The sequence below is a fragment of the Globicephala melas genome, chromosome 6 (genome assembly GCF_963455315.2).
Source record: "Globicephala melas chromosome 6, mGloMel1.2, whole genome shotgun sequence".
Taxonomy (NCBI): domain Eukaryota; kingdom Metazoa; phylum Chordata; class Mammalia; order Artiodactyla; family Delphinidae; genus Globicephala; species Globicephala melas.
In genome coordinates, this window is record NC_083319.1 from 100,441,426 (window position 1) to 100,461,761 (window position 20,336).

The window sequence follows — 20,336 nt, forward strand, 5'->3', positions numbered from 1 at the left end:
GTGCATTTGGTTGATTTTAAGGGAGAAGGCTGGTGCCTCCGTCCTGGCCTCACGACCTGGCCTTTGTTCCAAATCTCGGCCCTGCTCGGAAGCCTCCAGAACTCCCAGCCAGGAAGCCTTCACGGCGGCACCAGAGGTGACCAAGGCCCTAGTCCAGCAGAGGGCAGAGCAGGGGTGAGGCAGGCCCACTACGCGTTGGCGTCAGTGCGGGGCTCCTCTGATTTCTCACCTGTACGCTGCTGAGAAACGTCCTGGTGTGTGCTGGCGTCTTGCACTTTTGCCACCAGCGTGCACAAAAGGTCATCTTGGACCTCCTGGTGGCTCTGCTGGTGATGCCTTGGAAAGTGCCAACCCAGGCAGCTGGCTACTAGCCCTTTGGGGACGTGTGTGACATCTGACTGGCCTTTGGCGTCATGTGCTCCACCGCCTTTATCCTGCACTTGTGCCTCAGCAGCCCCTTCAACTACCAGCAGCATGTGACCCGCAGGGCTGCTTTGGTGGCCATTGTGGTGACTGAAGGTGACACTTCAGTTTTCCTATCCTTCATCCCTGGCAAATGGAGCAGCTGGCATAGGGCAGAGCCCAGCCTAACAGTACAGAGCTCCCTATCTGGGTTCAAAGATGCACCCCGAGCCTCAGCTTCACCTGTGCAGTAGCCTGCTCAATGATGGTCATGGTGGTAGCAGGCTGAGGGCAGCGGCGGCCCATGCTCAGCCAGGACCCGCAGTCACTTGATGGACATTGTGACATCCTCCCTTCCCCTCATAGGGTAGGGGTTGGGCAAACAGGATGGAGTGGCCCTTTCTGATTTTGTCTAGAAATTGTGTTGGGTGGTAGAGGAAGGTCACCACCTAAGGCCGGCAGCAGGACCTGTGACTTTGTGGCCTTGGACCCTGGGGCCCATGGCTAGAGGAGATCAGGAGAGCCTTTGATCTGGTTCTTTTGGAGCTGGAGTTCCTAGGATGCCTCACCTGTATGCAGGGGGTCCCATCTCCACCAGCCTTCTACCGTGCTAGGTGCTTTACGTGGGTTAACCTCATTATGGATTAATTCATCTCTGAGGCCTCAGTGAGACCAGAGCTCTTATCCCCATTTCACAGATGAAGAAACTAAAACAGAGAGATGGTTAACCAATTTGCTTAGAGTCACACAGCTAACAAGTAATCAAACCAGTATTCGAACGGATAGTCTGACCCCAAAACTTGCCCTGATGACCACCATGCTATGCTAGGCTAATGGGAGGAGGGAGAGTTTGGGATGGAATGCCTATCTTTTTTTGGCTATTTTAATAAATTACTTAGGACTTGCTTCCTTCTTATGTGTTTATGGAGGCATTTACTCATTCTGTACAAAATACAGTCGTATGTGTCCTCAGTCTGGCTTTTCTCTTGTTCCACGGGCAGAGATGCTTGTTTGCTGTCACTGCGGTGGGTGGGTGTTTGGAGCCGCCCTCATTCTCACTGGGGACAACTGTGGGCTGGCTTTCTGTGTGAGCAGGGATGGGCCAGCGTGACCCAGGGCAGGCAGGAGACGAGAGATCTGAGTTCTGGCTCCATCACTGCAGGCAGGTGTGACGTAAGGAAAGAGCCAATGGAATAATTATTTCTGTTTAGCCTGCCTCAAAGGGAGGTGTTGCAAAGAAATGGGCACTTTGTAAATGCTTTCTGAAAGTATCAAGTGCTACCTAAATGAAGGGCATCATGAAGGTGGGGTTCTCCAGACTGCCTCCTCTGGAATCAGGGCCACTTCCCCCAGGTGGCTGAGCCATTGTCTTATGAAACCTCAGTCTCAAACACAAATCAGGCATCTGCCCTGCTGTGGCCTGACCCCCTCCCTACTTGGGTCTTTGAGCTGGGCTCTGGAAGGGGAGGAAAGGTTGAACTGGCTTTGCCATTTATTAGCTGTTTGAGCTTGGGCAAGTCACTTAACCTCTCTAATGTCTTCATCTATAAAATGAGGATGACAATTATACCACCACATAGCACTGTTGTGAGCAATGAGTTAAATTATGCAAAGGGCATAGATGGTGCCTGGTACAGAGTAAGCCAATTCAACACGTGTTAGCTCTCAGACCCTTATATAGGCCTTGTAGTCCTCCAGACAGGTCTATCCAGGGCCCTTCTGAGTTCATTGTGGAACTCTCCTCTCTTGCCGGTGGGCGACTGTGTGGGATGTCCTAAGAGATGTGTAAAGCAGAGTTTGTATTTTGTTTTGTTTCACGTAATGCTTGTATCTGGATAGCCCGTCACATGCTTCTCTATACCTCTCTGTGTCTGTGCCCCACTGCAGTGTTCTGCTGATACACATTAGATAAAAAATAAACACCAAGATCCTCATAGTCAAATATTGACTAATAAATTATGTAAAGACATTTTAAAGAATTAAGCAAATAAGAGTCTAGATTTTCATTAGAAATTCTTAATTTTCACCCAGTCTTCTTAGGACAGATCATCTGCAATCTATTGCAAATTCACTTGTAAGGGTGCACTGGGCTGGATCATGGGATTGTCCTTTAAAAAAATATTATGGGCTTCCCTGGTGGCGCAGTGGTTGAGAGTCCGCCTCGCGATGCAGGGGACTCGGGTTCGTGCCCTGGTCGCGGAAGCTCCCACATGCCGCGGAGCGGCTGGGCCCATGAGCCATGGCCGCTGAGCCTGCGCGTCCGGAGCCTGTGCTCCGCAAACGGGCGAGAGGCAACGGTGAGAGGCCGCGTATGGCAAAAAAAAAAAAAAAAAAAAGTATTATACATTCTTCTCTGTCTTCTTTTCCTTTTCTTTTTTTTGCTTTATATCTTTATTAAGGCAAAGAGACAACAATTTTTCTTTTGCTATCTCTTTACCTCTTTTTCTTTGTACTTTATGTTAGATAGAATTTTTATATGATTATTATTTTCCTGTAATGATTTGAAAGCTACAGATTATATTTCTAGTCTTTCAGTGGTTACCTTCAAATTTTTAGCATATTGATTTAACTATACATTTTTCTAACAAATTCTAAAATGCTTCCTTCTCATCTCTCTTTTTCCCTTTCAAGAATTTGAAGATGTTCTAGCTATGCATTGAATACCACCCCTGCCCCATCTTTTTATTGTTGGCTTGAGAAAAATAAACGTTTTATTATGGCAGATTTCAACCATACACAATAATGAGGAGAATAATAGTGTACCTATCACCCAGTTTCAATAATGATCTGCATTTTGCCAATCTTGTTTCACCTGTAATTCCTCACTTCTCCCCTCCCCAACACATTTTAGAGCAAATCTAAGACATCGTGCCATTTCATCCATACACACTTTAGTATGAAAAAAAACAGATGAAAAAACGTAACTACAGTAACAATAGACACACCGGAAAAGTAAGAGCAGTCCTTCATATCGTGTAGTACCCAGGCTGTATTCAGATTTCCCTGACTTTATCAAACATGTCCAATAGTAAAAGTAAATTGGTTTGTCCAAATCTGGCTCTACAAAGGCCCATCTCTTGCATTTGATTGACAAGTCTTTTCTTAGCATTAGTAGTTCTTCTGTTTTCTTGTTTTGTTTTTTTCATGTATTAGAGTTTTGGTTTGTAAAGTTCTTTTGTGGGTGGTTTTTCCTCTTTCTTTGAGCTCACTCATCCTTGCCTGGTGTTTCTGTGCTTGCCTTGCCCCAGGACACCCAGTTAAGAACCAGGTTTTTCCTTGGCAGCTAAGAGCCATGTCGTTCCTGGGGATACCATTGACCCAGTTGGCTAGCAGGTGGCTTGCCCAAGGAATTCTTCACAAGGCAACATCTTTGGTCTTTTACCTTCCGGAAAAAGCCATAGATAGCTCCTTGGAGTGGTCAAATGTAGCTTTATTCTGTGTAACTGCGTAAATGGGGACACTCCCCCTCTATCCCTAGCTTTACGTGGTTGGGTGGCTTTGATCACCTCCTCGCATGGGGCACTTTTATTCCTTTTTAATCCACGTGGACTGAAACTCCAGAGGCCTCTGCTGGTTTCCAGACCAGAGCCCAGCTGGCTCGTAGCCTCAGCCACGAGCACGAGCATTCCCTGCACGGTGTTCCCCAGGCACAGTGACCATGTTTTGAGCACAGCTATGTCTTTCCCATCTACATGCTTTTATAAAACAATACCAAGTTGCTTGGAAGTCCACTCACGTGATGTTCCACCTTAGGGAACATCAGGTACTGGGAGATCTTTTTTACTCATTCATTCATTCATTCAACAAATGATTATTGAATGCCCACCAGGTGCCAAGCATTGTGCTTCTCTTCCTGTAACTCCTCCTGGCTTCTGCCTCTCCACGAAGCTGCAAGCGCTTCTGTGCTCCTTGGCCTCAGGGAGGTTGGTCTTTCAAAGCCTGGGCAGATACTGCCTGCAGTCACTGACCTTCCTGAATTCTGTTCTCCTAGAGTTTGAGCGCCTTTAGGAGATTCTACTAGGAGTCCCGGAGAGGAGAGGGGATCGTATTTGCAGGAGAAAGAGTAGAGGAAATTTGGGGAAACAGAAAAGAGATGGGGTCTGTGGATCCTAGCATCAGTGAGGACCCATCCCCCAAGTCATTGGCAAGACTTCAAAGGAAATGGGGTTGTGTGTTTCACGGGGGGAGGCTGGATGCAGGCCCCAGGTTTCCAGTCTCAGCATAGATTCCTATGCCCCGTCCATGACACAGAAGCAGAGAGCCACCCAGAATCCACGGGACCACTATGGGCTTAGACAGTGAGGGTCTTAGAGGCAACCACTTCCAGTAGGTTCCATGTGAAAGTAACCAGAGTGAAAAAATCTCAACTGGTTATAGTTCTTAAACACAGACAAGACAGAGCAGCCAGAAAAGAGCCAGAGGGGGCTTCCCTGGTGGCGCAGTGGTTGAGAGTCTGCCTGCCGATGAAGGGGACACGGGTTCGTGCCCCGGTCTGGAAGATCCCTCATGCCGCAGAGTGGCTGGGCGCGTGAGCCATGGCCGCTGGGCCTGCGCGTCCAGAGCCTGTGCTCCTCAACGGGAGAGGCCACAACAGTGAGAGGCCCGCGTACCGCAAAAAAAAAAAAAAGAAAAGAAAAGAAAAGAGCCAGAGGAAGAGCCTCGTAGGCAGAGGGAACAGCCATTGCCAAGCTCTTGAGTCAGGAAAGAACTTGTAATGGAGGAACAGAAAGGAGGCCAGCATGGCTGGGATGTAATGGACAAGGAGAAGGGTACCTGGTAGTGATGAAATGCCTCACCTTAAGGCGACACTTGCTCTCAGGTTCACGGCTCCCTGCCTCAGCCTAGTCCAGGCCTGGAGAAGGCCAGATCACTTAGAGCCTGGTAATAAGTTATTTTAATACATTGGGGAGCCATTAAAGGATTTTATGCGGTGGAGAGAATGATGTGATTAGGTTCACCTTTTGACAGATCACTCTGGTAACTTGTTATGGGAGAGCTTCAAGACAATCCCACAAAAGGGGACTGAGGACCATGGCCCTGTCATTACCAAGTCTTAATATTCATTTTTCCTCCTGTCCCTCAGACCCCATTGTGGCAACAGGCTCTGATGTGTGGTGGTGCTTGGGCCTGGGGAAGAGAGATCTGGCTTTGGAGGTGGGTGTGTAAACATCTGCAAAGTCACGTCAGGTAAGGATCCCTGGCAGGAGCTTGGGGGCTGAGATGAGGACAGGCCTGAGCCCCGCTGCTCACGGGCCAGACTCCCCCGCAATCCCAAACCCCATCTGAGTTCCTGTTACTCTGGCCCTTTAAGAAAGGAGCTAGAACTCAGGCTAGCCTGAGGCTATGGTCTCCTGGGAACCAAAGGACAACAAAGGCATCAGCGATTTGGGGGATAAGGACAGATGCCAATCTGGTAGAGCAGGACTGGGGGTGGATTTCTCATTTCTTTCTTCCTCCGGCCCGCCATCACCTCTTCCAGCCCTGGCTCTTCTCCACACATTCTTGCTTACAGGAGTTTCTTAGTTGATTCTCTTGAATTTTTAGGTGAAAAAAGAAAATCAAATATTCTGCAAACAGTGATACTTTGGTCTCATCAAATTTCCAAACTTTCCAGTTTTTCTTTCATTCTTTCACCAAGTTGCTTTGGTGCTTGCATCTGCAAGCCACTTGAATTTTTTCTTTGTATTCTACCTATATAGAGTTTTTTTTTTCAATGCACAGAGAAAATAATTTTACCACCATCTGTATCAGGCATCTAGCTATCTAGCTATCTATTTCTGGAATTCAGTAAACTAATCTGTAGATTCACATTTTTCTTTGTTTCAAAAAAATTTTGTTGCATTTTTTTTTTCTGTTCCAATAGCTTTGTTTCCTTCCTCAGGTGTATTAATTAACCATGTGTTGGATCTCCAATGCAGATTTCTGTATTTATATTTTCTGTAACTGTTTTAATCTCTCTGGTTTTTCTTGGAACTCCATGTAGTTTTGTGTAGCGTTTTCTATGTCTGAGACTGGCTTTTAATTCACAAAAGACTTCTTACAGTTATTTAGATTTTAAGTTATATTAGTTTATGAAAGTAACATTGAAATATCTAGTTTTCATTAAGTTTTAAAATTTAATGTATAAATATTGTAATGTTATTAATGTATCTAATATACTTTATAGAAAATGAAAACAACTTTAATTAACTCAAAATGACAGAACAAATTTATTTCTCTTATACATCTGGTTCCAGTTTTACTCATATTTATGAAGTTATTAAACATTTAATTTGCATTTTATAAATCTGATATATTTGATTTTCCATTTTCATTAGTTGCAAATATCTCTTTAAATTTTTATTTTTTTGGCCACGCCACGTGGCTTGCGGGATCTTAATTCCCTGACCAGGGATTGAACCCAGGCCATGGCAGTGAAAGGACCGAGTCCTAACCACTGGACTGCCAGGGAATTCCCTAATCACAAATGCTTATTGAGCAGGTTGTAGAGTCACCTGCAATTATAAGAAATAATACAGGGAGATCCCATGTACCCTTTATCTAGTTTCATTCAATGGCAACCATTATTGTACAATATCACAACCAGATTACTGACATTGATAAAATCTACCTATCTTATTCATATTTTCTCAATTTTACTTATACTGGTGTGTGTGTATTTAGTTATATATAACGGTATTATATGTGTAGGTTCTCATGTCCAACACCACAGTCAAGATGTAGAACACAAGGATTCCTCTTACAGTTCTTTTTAGTTACACTCATCTCCCTCCCACCTCCTCTCCCCTCTTCACCTTTTGTTCCCCACTTCAACTGCTAATTTGTTCTCTGTTTCTAAAATTGTGTCATTTCAAAAAGTTTATATAAATGAAATAGACTAAGTAACATTTTAGGATTGGATTTTTTTTTCTTTTTTTTTTTTTGCGGTACGTGGGCCTCTCACTGTTGTGGCCTCTCCCGTTGAGGAGCACAGGCTCCGGATGCGCAGGCTCAGCGGCCATGGCTCACGGGCCCAGCCGCTCCGCGGCACGTGGGATCTTCCCATACCGGGGCACGAACCCGTGTCCCCTGCATCGGCGGGCGGACTCTCAACCACTGTGCCACCAGGGAAGCCCTAAATTGAATATTCTTAAACTTAACCTTAAACATGGAGAGAACAGTTGTCTAGCTCATGCAAGCTGAGGTTACTGGTAGACAGTTTAATACCTGTAATACCATCTCAGGTTGCTTAGAGTGAGGAGATGTGAGATTGGGACCTAGACTCCAGAGCTGTGGGTGACCCCGGTGATCCTACCCATAGCAAGGAAAGGCGCACTGGATGGTAATTTAGGGTCACTATGGTAGCAGGGGACTCTAGGTCCTTCCCTTCAGATGGGACTGTTTGCAACCCCCTGTCCCCTGCGTGCAGTCCTTTCATCATCACTCAATCATTCCTCCTGTTTCAGGTAAAACTACAGCACACACATAGCATGCGTTTCTAACTGATTGGATTCGTCTAGTTTGTTTAATGACTGACTTCTGTGTCTGGCTATTGGCCACAGCATCAATTCTCATGACATTCTAAAGATGGAAGATCTTAGTCGGGGGTGTTCAGGAGCATGGACGTGGCAGTCAGGCTACATCTGGATTAGAGTGAGTTCCAACTCTGCACGTGGTAGCTGGTTCCTTGGCTAAACCTCAGGTTATTCCCCTGCAATAAGGGTAACCATCTCCATCTGAAGGGGCTGCTGCAAAAATTAAATTCATGCCATTTATATGGCAAACTTTGTGTAAAGAGTAGTTATCTTCATTTTCATAAGGCTTTACTCTTTGTCACTGATTCGTTTTCAACTTTGTTGACTCCAGTGTTTGCTGCTTCTGTGATGAACATGATTGCCTCTTTTATGTCTTTCTATCCCTCTGACAGTTCACTTTCATGTCATTGTTGGTTTATCTATTGTGACATGGAAATCAGGCTTTCTTTGATTTCCCTGGGAATGTGAAGTAGTTATTAACTGAAATTTCTTCTCTTTTCTCAAGAGAACTTTCCAATATACCCTTATCTTCTTTTTCCTATTATGCTTTCTTTGTTGTTGTTTGTTTTTGCTGTAGAAATTCTGCATATCCTGCTGCTTTTTGTTCTGTTTGTTTATCTCTGACTGGGACCCATTCAACGCTCACCTGGTATTTGTCCCCAAAGCCTGTGGGTGGATGTGCCTTGATTTCCTTCCTCATTTATCTTGGCATCTCTTGGTAATCTCCACCCACAAGTGGAGGCCTTCGTGCTGATACTTTTTTTTCTGTTCAGCCTCCAAGTTATCTGAAGAGGGTGTGGTGGAAACTGGGTTCATGGGCAGCTTTCCTCTGACAGCTTTGTTTCTGAGTCTCTCTGAATGTGCTGAAGTCCTCTCTCACGGCCCAGCTCTCAAGGCTTGTGTCCTGGGTTTTTGGTTGGTTCCTTCGTTTTGGGGAGAGATGGCCACTCTGCTGAGAAAGTTGGGCCTTTGTTTTCTAAGTAGAAGCATATCCTTCCAGGTCATGTGTGGTCCATGGCTGCTTGGTGGTCTTGTCTCTCAGCCTCACCCTAACCCTAACCGCCCATCATGGAAGCCTGGTCAGATAAATGGTACCATTGTGTGCCCCCTCGGCGTTCTCTCAGGCTTAATTCCACTTCAGTTAAGCCAGTGTGGAGTGTGGGTGGGGCTGGTGGAGTCAGAATCCAAATGGGTGTCCCTATTCTTCCTGCTGCCTTTTGCCCTCTACACCCCCAGGGGCCGGATGCCCCTCCAGGCCGGAGGCTGGGGCAGGGGACCTGTTAGGCCTTCAGAATCTCTTCTTACAACCAGGGCTGAAAAGGAGACTCATGACTCACCTCCCTGAGTTCTCTTTGCACTTGGTGTTGTCTTTATTCTAGATCCTTTTTATTCTTTTTTTTTTTTTTTTGCCGTACGCGGGCCTCTCACTGCTGTGGCCTCTCCCGTTGCGGAGCACAGGCTCCGGACGCACAGGCCCAGCGGCCATGGCTCACGGGCCCAGCCGCTCCGCGTCATGTGGGATCTTCCCGGACCGGGGCACGAACCCGCATCCCCTGCATCGGCAGGCGGAATCTCAACCACTGCGCCACCAGGGAAGCCCAAGATCCTTTTTATTCTTGAAAAACTATCCAGAAAGATAGTTTTTGTAAATGTGATATAATACCACCATCTTTTTAAAGAAATACTCTGGAAAAAACTGTAAGAGAGCAAAATGCATCTTAATTTTTCTTCATTTTTCTGTTCCCAGCTTTTCCTACCTGGTCTTTTGAGGGACACTCTCCCTGTGGCCTTGCCCATAGCCTACTGCAGGGCCCACTCAGACTGTCCCACCCCTGTACTAAAACCTGGGTCTTCAATGCTGTTAACTCAGGGGCCCGCTTGATTCAGGATGATAAAAGGCTTACATTTCAGCACCTTTCAGGGAAGAGGAGGATTTCAACCCTGGTCTCCTAGATTATAATAGCCCATCCTACACTGTCTGATGGGAAGTATTTCAAATCGTATTTAAGGTGGTGGGTGCTGGAGTCATTTTTAGATGTAGCAAGGTAGTATAATTTGATGGCCTGCAAATCACCATTCTAGTGTCTACCCCGCCCTGTTACCCAAAGGCTAGTACACCTTGTCAGTGACCCTTTGGTGTGAGTTGGACCTCTTTGCAGGTTCCATAAATAAGGGTCAAGGAAGGGCAGCGGTGGTCAAAGGGTGATGAAATTCTTGGTGTCCAGAAACTTCCTATTTATTCCTCTTTTACGTTCCTAGGGAGGGGAACAATGAACCAGAAAATCTGGTATCCCCACGACCTAGCATATAGGAGCCACCTCAAAGTATTTGCCAAACTTAATTGATCCTAGGAGACAGTGTGCTCTCCGGGGCAAACCAATCAAGAATACGCCTCTGTCGTTGCTGCCATGCCTCCTCCGGGCTGCATGGTGGCGCTGCGCCTCCGCCGAGGTCCGCGGCGCGGACTCCAGGGCGCGCAGGCTTCTGGGGACCCTCAGAGCTGCGGCGGCGACGCGCTGGGCGCCTGCGGTGAGTGCGGCCGGCGGGCTTGGGGGCGGGTCGCCCCGCTTGCTGGCTCGCGGCAGGCCTAGCGCTACCGCCGGGCCTCTCGCTTACGGGCCGGGGAGTGTCGATCGCGTCGGCTGAGCAGGCCCGAGGCGGCGGCGCGCGAGCCCGGGGACAGCGAAAGCGAGCGCAGCTGGGGCCGGGAGACCCCTAGCTGCCCCACTACTGCCCTGCCTGGCGACCCTCGCCACGTCCCTTCCCCGCCTCGGAGCCCGGCTCCTCTCCGATAGGAGAGGCCTTGGCCTTGGTCTAGGGTGGGCCCGGGAGGCGCTCTGATCGCGGCCGTGTCCGTTGCCCCGCAGGTTCTCCCACCTGTCACCCTGGCCCTTCTCTGCTTGGACGGCGTCTTCCTCTCCTCAGCCGAGAATGACTTCGTGCACCGCATCCAGGAGGAGCTGGACCGCTTCCTGCTGCAGAAGCAGCTGTCAAAGTAAGCTGGTGTGATGGTGGCGTCGGGCCCTGGGCTGCTGAAAAGGTCAGGGTTCGCCCAGAGCCTCCTGTGCCCCTTTGCCCAGTGGTGCATCCAAAGTAACGGGCTCGCAGCTCGCTCTGACCTTGGCCTTTAGGTTTAATAATCTGCTCTCAGGCCTCTCCCAGCTGCATCTTTCTTTTTAAAAAAATTTTTAATTATCTATTTTATACATATTAGTGTATATATGTCAATCCCAATCTCCCAGTTCGTATCCCGCGCCCCCCCCCCCCGGTGTCTCTACATGTGTGTTCTCTACATGTGTGTCTTTATTTCTGCCTTGCAAACTGGTTCATCTGTACCATTTTTCTAGATTACACATATATACATTAATATACGATATTTGTTTTTCTCTTTCTGACTTACTTCACTCTGTATGACAGTCTCTAGATCCATCCACGTCTCTACAAATGACCCAATTTCACTCCTTTTATGGCTGAGTAATATTCCATTGTATATATGTATCACATCTTCTTTATCCATTCGTCTGTTGATGGGCATTTAGGTTGCTTCCATGACCTGGTAAATGGTGCTGCAATGAACATTGGGGTGCATGTGTCTTTTTGAATTATGGTTTTCTCAGGGTATATGCCCAGTAGTGGGATTGCTGGGTCATATGGTAATTCTATTTTTAGTTTTTTAAGGACCCTCCATACCGTTCTCCATAGTGACTGTATCAATTTACATTCCCACCAACAGTGCAAGAGGGTTCCCTTCTTGCCACACCCTCTCCAGCATTTATTGTCTGTAGATTTTCTGATGATACCCATTCTAACTGGTGTGAGGTGATACCTCATTGTAGTTTTGATTTGCATTTCTCTAATAATTAGTGATGTTGAGCAGCTTTTCATGTGCCTCTTGGCCATCTGTATGTCTCGGAGAAATGCCTATTTAGTTCTTCTGACCATTTTTGGATTGGGTTGTTTGTTTTTTTAATATTGAGCTGCATGAGCTGTTTATATATTTTGGAGATTAATCCTTTGTCCGTTGATTCATTTGCAAATATTTTCTCCCATTCTGAGGGTTGTCTTTTCGCCTTGTTTACGGCTTCCTTTGCTTTGCAAAAGCTTTTAAGTTTCATTAGGTCCCATATGTTTATTATTGTTTTTATTTCCATTACTCTAGGAGATGGGTCAGAAAAGATCTTGCTGTGATTTATGTCAAAGAGTGTTCTTCCTATGTTTTCCTCTAAGAGTTTTATAGTGTCTGGTCTTACATTTAGGTCTTTAATCAATTTTGAGTTTATTTTTGTGTATGGTGTTAGGGAGTGTTCTAATTTCATTCTTTTACGTGCAGCTGTCCAGTTTTCCCAGCACCACTTATTGAAGAGACTGTCTTTTCTCCATTGTATATCCTTGCCTCCTTTGTCATAGATTAGTTGACCATAGGTGTGTGGATTTATCTCTGGGCTTTCTATCCTGTTCCATTGATTTATAGTTCTGTTTTTGTGCCAAGACAGTAATATTGTCTTGATTACTGTAGCTTTGTAGTATAGTCTGAAGCCAGCTGCACCGTTCACTTGTAACCCTGAGCATCACCCGAGACCGAAGGGGCCCAGCACTGGAAGGGGAGTGGGGCCAGTAGCTCCCTGTCGTAACCTCTATCGGCAGGTCCTTTGCAGTCAGCCTGGGACCCGAGGGGGCAGAGGGAGCCTAGTGTTTAAGCCACCGTTAAACTGGGAGTGGACTCGGTGGGGCTCAGGCCTGGGGGCTGCACCTGGAGCCCCTGCTCAGCACCCCTTCCCGTTTATCCCCAGGGTCCTTCTCTTCCCCCCACTCTCCAGTCGCCTCCGGTACTTGATCCACAGGACAGCAGAGAATTTTGATCTTTTGAGCAGCTTCTCTGTTGGGGAGGGCTGGAGGAGGAGGACGGTCATCTGTCACGTGGACATCAGGTGTGTATCCTGCCTCCTTGGAGGCCCCTCAGCAGCTGTTTGAGCGGGGGGCGGGGGTTGGGGGCTGGTCGGTTGAGCTGGTCAGTGTCTGAGAGGGAACCAGGGCCGGGAGGCCCCAGGCCACCACCTGTGTCCCCAGCCTCGGGGGCTTAGAGTCAGTGCTGCTTTCTGCTCCAGCAGCGGAGTAGATGTGCATTGTCTGTGGAATTCCTTTAGCAAATTCAGCTTCTGCACGCTGGGCCAGAAGAGAGAAAGAGAGAGTGGTTTAAACAGCGGAGGTGTCTGCCCAGCGTTGCTCTCAGTGAGCTTGTGCCCCGCAGAGGCCACGGAACGTGCGAGTACATCTGGGCTTTCACTCACCTGTTTCCACGTGCCTCTTGCAGGATCTTATCATGATGACTATGATCCTAGCTTTGAAAGTTACATATTTTTTTAATAACGCAGTTCCTAAATGCTAGTACGCACCTTACCCTGTGAGTAAGCGAAGACTCGGCGCTCTCATATTCGGTTTATAACACTGGAGGGAGAGCTGACTGCTTCGGGCCTGTTCAGGGCATCCAGCCTCCACTCTGATGCCTTGTTAAGGTGTTCTTGAGGGTCGTTTTGGCTTTGGTTTTTGCCCAAGGCTGACTTGAGAGCCTCGTGCCTGAATGGCAGGTCGCTCCAGTAAACCATTTTCCTTGGGGCCCAAACACCGCCCTGATCACCGCCTGCTCCTGCTGCAGGTTACCCGGTTCAGATGGGCTCTCTGGCCCCTGCCGCCCTCCTGCTTCCCACCCTAGCAAGTACCGAGGTCCGAGGTCCACCTCAAGCCAGGGAGCGGCTGCTGGTCCCCGAGGAGCGCGGGCCGGCCGGTGGCATCGTGGACGCAAGCCAGACCAGGCTTTGTATGTGCCCCGGGCGCTGCGCAGGCGAGAAGAATGGGCGCCCCTCCCGGCCCCAGGGCTTCAGGAAGATGCTCCAGCTGGCGGGCTCCCAGAAGAGCCCGATGATATCCGTGCCGGGGACCCCACCTCCGATCAGGAACTTCCTGTGTTGGCGACTCAGGCAGCAGAGGTCCGAAAAGGCCGTAGCAAAAGTGAGAATGAGTCACTGCCAGACCCAGTGGCCACTGAGTCCCCAGGGCCAGAGGATCACTCAGGGACGGGAGACAGGTCGGAGTCGGACACACAGCCTGGGCCCGGTCTGCAGCCAGACTTGGAAGACGGGAGTGGGAGTGAGCTGGAGAGGAGCCTGGCGGCAGAGAAGGAAGAGGACGAGGTGGAAGAGGAGGGGCCGGGCAGCTGCTCCGAGGAGGACGATTACAGTGAGCTGCTGCAGGAGGTGATGAGGCTCTTAAGCCCGGAAAAGGGAGGGCGGAAGTGAGGTGGGTGTAGTCGAGGGTGGATGGGGGCCGAGGGTCATGGTGTGGAGGGGTGGGGGGGGGCGGGTGCTGGCTGAGCAGGCCTGGGTGTTGGGTGATAGGGGTCCCTTAGGAGATGTGTGGGGAGGGACCCAGGGGCCTTGCCCACAGGAGTCAGGACTGACATGCAGAGGGCAGGAGGCTCAGGGTCTGGGATCAGGGGTGTGGAATTCGGTCCCAGCTCAATCATGTAGGTGCTATTCGACTGTGGGCAAGTCATTTGGCTTTTCTTAGTCTCAGTTTCCTCATCTGAAAAAATAGCAGGTAATGATACACACGGCCCAAGGTAACATAGATGTGCACATGTTACAGAATGTACTGCAGATGTTGGTCATGAAAATCACTCTTCTGCCTGAAGCTTTGTCTTACAGATCTTGTACCCTTGGAACTGTGTGTCATGTGTCCGCCCCTGAGCCTGGCCGCGGTGTCAGTTGGGAGGGCGGGCATCCTGTATCGCTATTTTACAGATGAAGGATGGATGCCAGAAAGCCTTGCTTATTATCACATCATTAATGAGAGAAGGAAAGATCCTGGGCCTGCCCAGCTCTGTGACTCACTGATGGCAACTTGGGGCAAAATTACTTAATTCGTTGACTCAGCTTACCCATCTGTAAAGTGGGCCTATAGAATAGGGTTTTCGGGATTCTGTGAAACATGATGTGTGTCCGTGCCAGTCACCCAGTGGGGACTCCCCTAAAACTCATGCTTCTCCATCTTCTGGCCCAGTCTGCCATCCTGCTGTCTTTCCCAGACCCCTACCCGGGGTGCTCACCTCCCTATCTACCCAGAAGCCTGCAGGACTCTCAGCGTGTGATTTTGAGAGCAGTCATTTGGAGTCATGTGTGTCAGAGCTCCCCTCGCTAAAGGGTCTGATCTCTCCCAGATAACGGACAACCTGACCGAGAAGGAGATTCAAGTAGAGAAGATCCACATGGACACGTCCTCCTTCGCAGAGGAGCTGCCTGGAGAGAAGGATTTTGCCCACGTGGTGGAGATCTATGACTTTGAGCCGGCGCTCAAGACCGAGGACCTGCTGGCAGCCTTTTCCGAGTTCCAGTGAGAGGCTTCGGGGAGGTGGGGAGGAGGGGGTGCCCAACTTCTGGAGAGGAGCCAGGACAGCCCTTTGTTGTGGGGGACAGTTGCCTGCCCCTCCCCCAGTGCCCAGTGATCTAGAAGGAAAGGCAGAAAGTGGACGTGGTTGCTCTGGGCTCCATCCTCCTGGGCAGTTGGCTTGCTGGCCATGACTTTGTGGAGGAGGAGAGCTGAGGTTTTGGTTGCAGACACTCTCCAGAGGCCCGAGACCTGGTCCTGCTGGCACCGGGCAGCAGATCTCCGTCCCGGTCCCCCCACACCCACGTGGTGGCCAGGACCCAGCGGGGCCCCTGCCTCCCCTGCTCCACGAGCAGCCACCCGTCGGTCAGTCAGCAGGATGGGGCCATTTCCAGGCAGGAACTATTCCTGGGGTGAACTGGGCTTGAGCGGCCCTGGGGCAGGGTCTGGTGGAGATGGGAGATGGGGATATAGTGAGAGAAAGATTTCTCTTGTTTCCCCGAATTCCTTGGATCCAAATCCAATCTCTTCTCCTTTTTTCTTTTTCTTTCTCCAAATGCTCATTTTCTTTTCTCCAGTCCCCCTTCTCTTTTCCTCCTTAGGCTTTAAAAACATCCCTTTCTTCAGGGCCCCCTTTCTGACTGCGTCCCGCACAGCCTTCCCTTCCCTCCCCAAGCCTGAGCTGGTGGACAGCTCGAGGGGCTCATCAGCTCTCCACCCCTGAGGGCGGAGCCAGACCGGGGCCACTGGTGGTTTCCTTGGCCGGCATGGCGGTGCCACGGAGAAGCCGTGGGCCCTGGGACTGCTCTGGCTTCCCACGGGCCCCAGACTCAGGGGTGCTTTCCTGAGCAGCAGAAAGAAAGTCGAACAGGGCAGTTGCATTGACACACTTGTATTAGGTCCTGTGCCCACCACACAAACCCTTTGCCTCCAGCCTCGGACCCCATGCCCTTGGCCTGACGTGACGGCACCCGTGAGGAGCTCCCTTCGCCCTTGGCATTGTGTTCTACGAGCTTTGCATCCTGGCTTCCTCAGTTCTAGGAGTGGGGGCCCATCCGACCACGGGGCTGGTGTCTCTTTCTGAGGCGGACTGTCTGGTCTTCAGAGGAAGTCTGCGCCCGACGGCCATCTCCTTCCCAGAGGAGACGGAACTAGTCTTGGGCTCAGAGTGTTTGAGGGTTGGAGGTGGGAGGGCACTTCCTGTAGCAGGAGGGGTTTTGCCCATTTGCTCGCCTCATCACTCTGTCTCTTCCCCGGCAGAGACAAGGGGTTCAAGATCCAGTGGGTGGACGACACACACGCGCTCGGGGTCTTTCCCTGCCTGGTTTCAGGTGAGGCGGGCCCTCCTCTGATTGCCGTTGGGGAGGGCGGGAGCCTAGGTTTCCCTAGGTGGGGATCCCCCCTGAGCCGGCGGACTGGCAGGGTGTCTCCCAGACCCTCCAGAAGTCCTGGGGGGCAGAGCAGGAGCCGGGCCAGGAAGCTCACGGCCTCGCCTGTTCATCTTCGTGCCTTCAGTTCGGAGGTTTCAGATTCAGGTGACCTTTACTGAGCATGTAGGGCCAAGCCCTACGGACTAACACATACTAAATGAAAGCATATGAAGGCGCCATGTTTTATTTTTATAAATTTATTTATTTTATTTTAGGCTGTGTTTGGTCTTCATTGCTGTGTGCGGGCTTTCTCTAGTTGCGGTGAGCGGGGGCTGCTCTTCGTTGCCGTGCGTGGGCTCTAGGCGCGTGGGCTTCAGTAGTTGTGGCGAGCAGGCTCAGTAGCTGTGGCTCGCAGGCTCTAGAGCGCAGGCTCAGTAGTTGTGGCACACGGGCTTAGTTGCTCCGCGGCATGTGGGATCTTCACGGACCAGGGCTCGAACCTGTGTCCACTGCATTGGCAGGAGGATTCTTAACCACTGCGCCACCAGGAAAGTCCCGAAGGTGCCATTTTTATAGGTCAAAAGCATTCAAATACGGCAATTTCATACGGTTTGAGCAGATGCGTCTCATTCCGTTTTCATTACAGCGCCAAGAAGTAGGTCAGGTGACCCCTATTTCACAGATGGGGAGACTGAGTTCCCTGGATGTCAGTGTGTGGTTAGGGTTACTAAGACTCTTGGCGTCAGAGCTGGGGAGGCCAGCCAGCCTCCTGGCTGTAGCCCCGGACGGTGCCCGTCCTCCGTCTTGGCCACTTTCCGGAGCTGCCCCTGCCACGCCACTGCTCAGTTTGGGTGTATTTGTAAAGAGTTGGTACCCCGCCGCCCTTGGCTGGGTTCTCACAACAACAGCTTCTGAACACAGAGCTGGGAGTGACCATGGCCGGGGTGGGCCCAGTTCTCAGGAGAGCCTGGGGTTTCAGGGAAGGGGGGCAGTGTCTAGGGAGCAAGAGGACTGGGGCGAGGTAGGGGCGTCAACCCCAGGGAGGGAGCCACTGAAAGAGAGGGGGGGGCAGGGGGAGGCCCAGAGGCTTTCTGGTCCGCGGAAAGGAGGAACAGTGGGCTAGGCGTGGCCACGGCTGCCTTCCGGGCTCCACCAAGCTGTGGGGCACGGGCGGCCACGTCCTGGCCCCAGTTTCCTCATCCCTACGGCGGCTTGGACCCGAAGCCCCTCCCAGCTCTGACCTGCTGTGTCTGTTAAGTGGCCTGAGTGCTCCAAGACCTGGCACAGCTTGGGGCAGTGAGGGCACGTTCCCTGGGAGGGTCTCGAGTCGGGGAAGGGTGGCGTTTGTTTTAAGCTCCCGGGCTTTGGAAGGCGGGGGCCTGCGCCTCCTGACGTCAGAACTGTAGGCTCCCGCAGCTCCCGACCAGCCGGGGCAGGAACGTGGAAGCTGGGCTCCGAGCGGGCTGTGCACCTGAGAGCGTGGGTGGCCCCGTGCAGGTCTGCGGGCTCGGGGGGCGAGGCAAGCTCATGGGGCAGCCCTGTCCCTGAGCTCTGAATGGGTGTACAGAGCAGCTGCGTGGGCCTCGGGGTGACACGCGTGCTCCTGGGTCCTGCGGAGGCCTCAGCAGGAGGAAGAGGGCACGGCTCCAGATCTGTTGTCTTTCCACAGCTGCTGAGGCCCTGACCAGGGATTTCTCCACGCTCAAGATCCGGCCCCTGACGCAGGGAACCAAGCAGTCCAAGCTGAAGGCCCTGCAGAGGCCAAGTAAGGGAGCCTGTGGTCTGGGTGGGAGGGCTGTGCGCGTGTTCGGTTGGGCGGGGCGGGCCCTTCCCTCCGATTCCCTCCCCTCTTCAGTTCTCTGCTTTAGGGCTCCTGGGCTGCAGTGGCCAGTGGGGTGCTCCTCCCCACCCCAGGGGGGCCCCTCAGCAGTGCTGTCTGCCAGCTGCTCTGTCCCGGGCTTGCCCTCCGCTCACACCTCTCGTGCTGTGGCTCAGGGGGAAGCTTGGTCTTTCTGTGCGGCCGTGGAAGCCGTGTTTTGCTGTAGGGTAAAAAGCTTGGGCTTCCGTGTGATCCTGGCTCTGGTACTTCTGTAAGTTGGCCTTGAGCAAGTCACCTAACGTCTGCGACATAAGCACTGGGGTGAATAAGAAAGCCTGGCACACGTGCCCGCAGCGGTGAGGGGCACACAGGAGATGCCGTATAAGTGACATCTCCTCCCCTTTCCTCTCCTCCTTCCAGAAGCGCGAGGGGCGCCTTAGAGGCCGGTTTTCCATGGCTGCAAAGCAGTGGCTGCAAAACTGGCCTGGGAGAAGCCTGCCGAGGCCGTCCACATTCTTGTGGGTTACGTGGGCTTTGTCCCAGACTCCTTGGGGACAATAAACATCCTGTCTGTTGACCCAAGAGCTCCAGGTGTCCCATCCTGATTTGCTTTCCCTAGGGGTAGACAGGATTAACACTGCCGCCACAGAGAAACAGGAAGGGCGCAGAGAGGTGATAGGATTAGTCAGGACCCCACAGGGGGCCTGGAGCCCTAGGCGGCCCCCTCTCACCAGCATCTGGTCCTGCTCTAATGGCCTCTGAGGCTGCTGTGTTGCTGGGAGGAGAGGCCATAGCCTTGAATTCAAGTCCGCACCCCATGGGGCTTTCCTTTTAGAGCTTCTGCGTCTGGCAAAGGAGAGACCACAGACAAACACAGCCGTGGCCCGGAGGCTGGTGGCCCGGGCCCTGGGGCTCCAACACAGAAAGAAAGAGCGGCCCGCCGTGGAGCCTTCCCCGACCCTGAGGCCCTGAGAGGCCCAGGCGGCTTGGATTGGCGCCCCCCGACCCCCCTCGTCAGCTGGGGCCCCAACACCGCAAGCCTTTACACGCACCAGAGCAGCCCTGAGCCATCCTTGGGGCGTCACTGTGGGGCATGGGGGGCTTTACCTTGATCTAGTTCCAGAAGTTGAGAAAAAAATAAAAATGTAAGAATTGTTAACGTGATTGCTTCAAAATGGGATGGTCTGCCGCTGGACACTAGGGGGCGCTGTTCGCTTCCCATTTGAGACCTGCTCTCCTCACTCTAGTTGACTGGGCTCGAGGATCCAGCTGGGCCTCGAAGGCATTTTTGCGCAGAGCCTGCCCAGCTTGGGGGTGCAGGTTACACCTGTTGTGTGACACATGCCCAGTCTCCCCCAGAGCAGCTGTGGGCTATTGGCAGTGCTGCGGGCACCCCCCCTTTGGACTGGTCCCAGTGTTACCAGTGGTGTGGGTTACACGGGTGGGGGTGGGGGGGGTCCTTGCGGAAATAAACACGAACAAGCCAAGAGGCGAAATCTGAAATGCCCGCCGAGGTCTCTCCCCTCCCTGGAACGGCGGGGAGGGCAGCTTTGTGCGGACAAGGCCCCAGCACACTCATCTTTCCGGTTTGGGCAGAGTTGGTGCCGAGCGGTCCTGCCTGGCGCGCTGAGGTCATCGTGGACCCCTCGATTTGCTGGGCCACAGCGTGCTATGACACAAGGGGGAGCTCTGCGCCTGGGGGGAGAGTGGCTGGCTCGGGGTCCACCCTCACTGCACCCCGGGGACCCATGATCTACTTGACTCCCCCTCCCCCAGAGCCTGAGACTTAAGTCTAGGTGTCCCATCTGGTCCTCACACAACCACCGTGGCCCTGACACATTTCACTAAAAC

General features: G+C 51.5%; 1 protein-coding gene across 1 annotated transcript; it reads left to right on the forward strand.

Moving 5' to 3' along the window:
• The first annotated feature begins 1,700 nt into the window (after window positions 1-1,700).
• On the forward strand, window positions 1,701-19,644 carry LOC132597538 (R3H and coiled-coil domain-containing protein 1-like). The gene is made up of 9 exons (XM_060301415.1): window positions 1,701-1,706; window positions 10,368-10,445; window positions 10,784-10,911; window positions 12,707-12,844; window positions 13,570-14,167; window positions 15,130-15,302; window positions 16,557-16,627; window positions 18,336-18,431; window positions 19,321-19,644. The coding sequence occupies exons 1-9, from the start codon at window positions 1,701-1,703 to the stop codon at window positions 19,455-19,457; spliced, it is 1,425 nt and encodes a 474-aa protein (XP_060157398.1). The 3' UTR covers window positions 19,458-19,644.
• Window positions 19,645-20,336: the final 692 nt, after the last annotated feature.

What these genes read in the sequence shown, in the direction of transcription:
- LOC132597538 (XM_060301415.1), top strand. An exon ending in CTGCAGAAGCAGCTGTCAAA is followed by an intron (nt 10,912 to 12,706) that starts GTAAGCTGGTGT and finishes GTTTATCCCCAG; the next exon opens with GGTCCTTCTCTTCCCCCCAC. An exon ending in GCAGCCTTTTCCGAGTTCCA is followed by an intron (nt 15,303 to 16,556) that starts GTGAGAGGCTTC and finishes CTTCCCCGGCAG; the next exon opens with AGACAAGGGGTTCAAGATCC.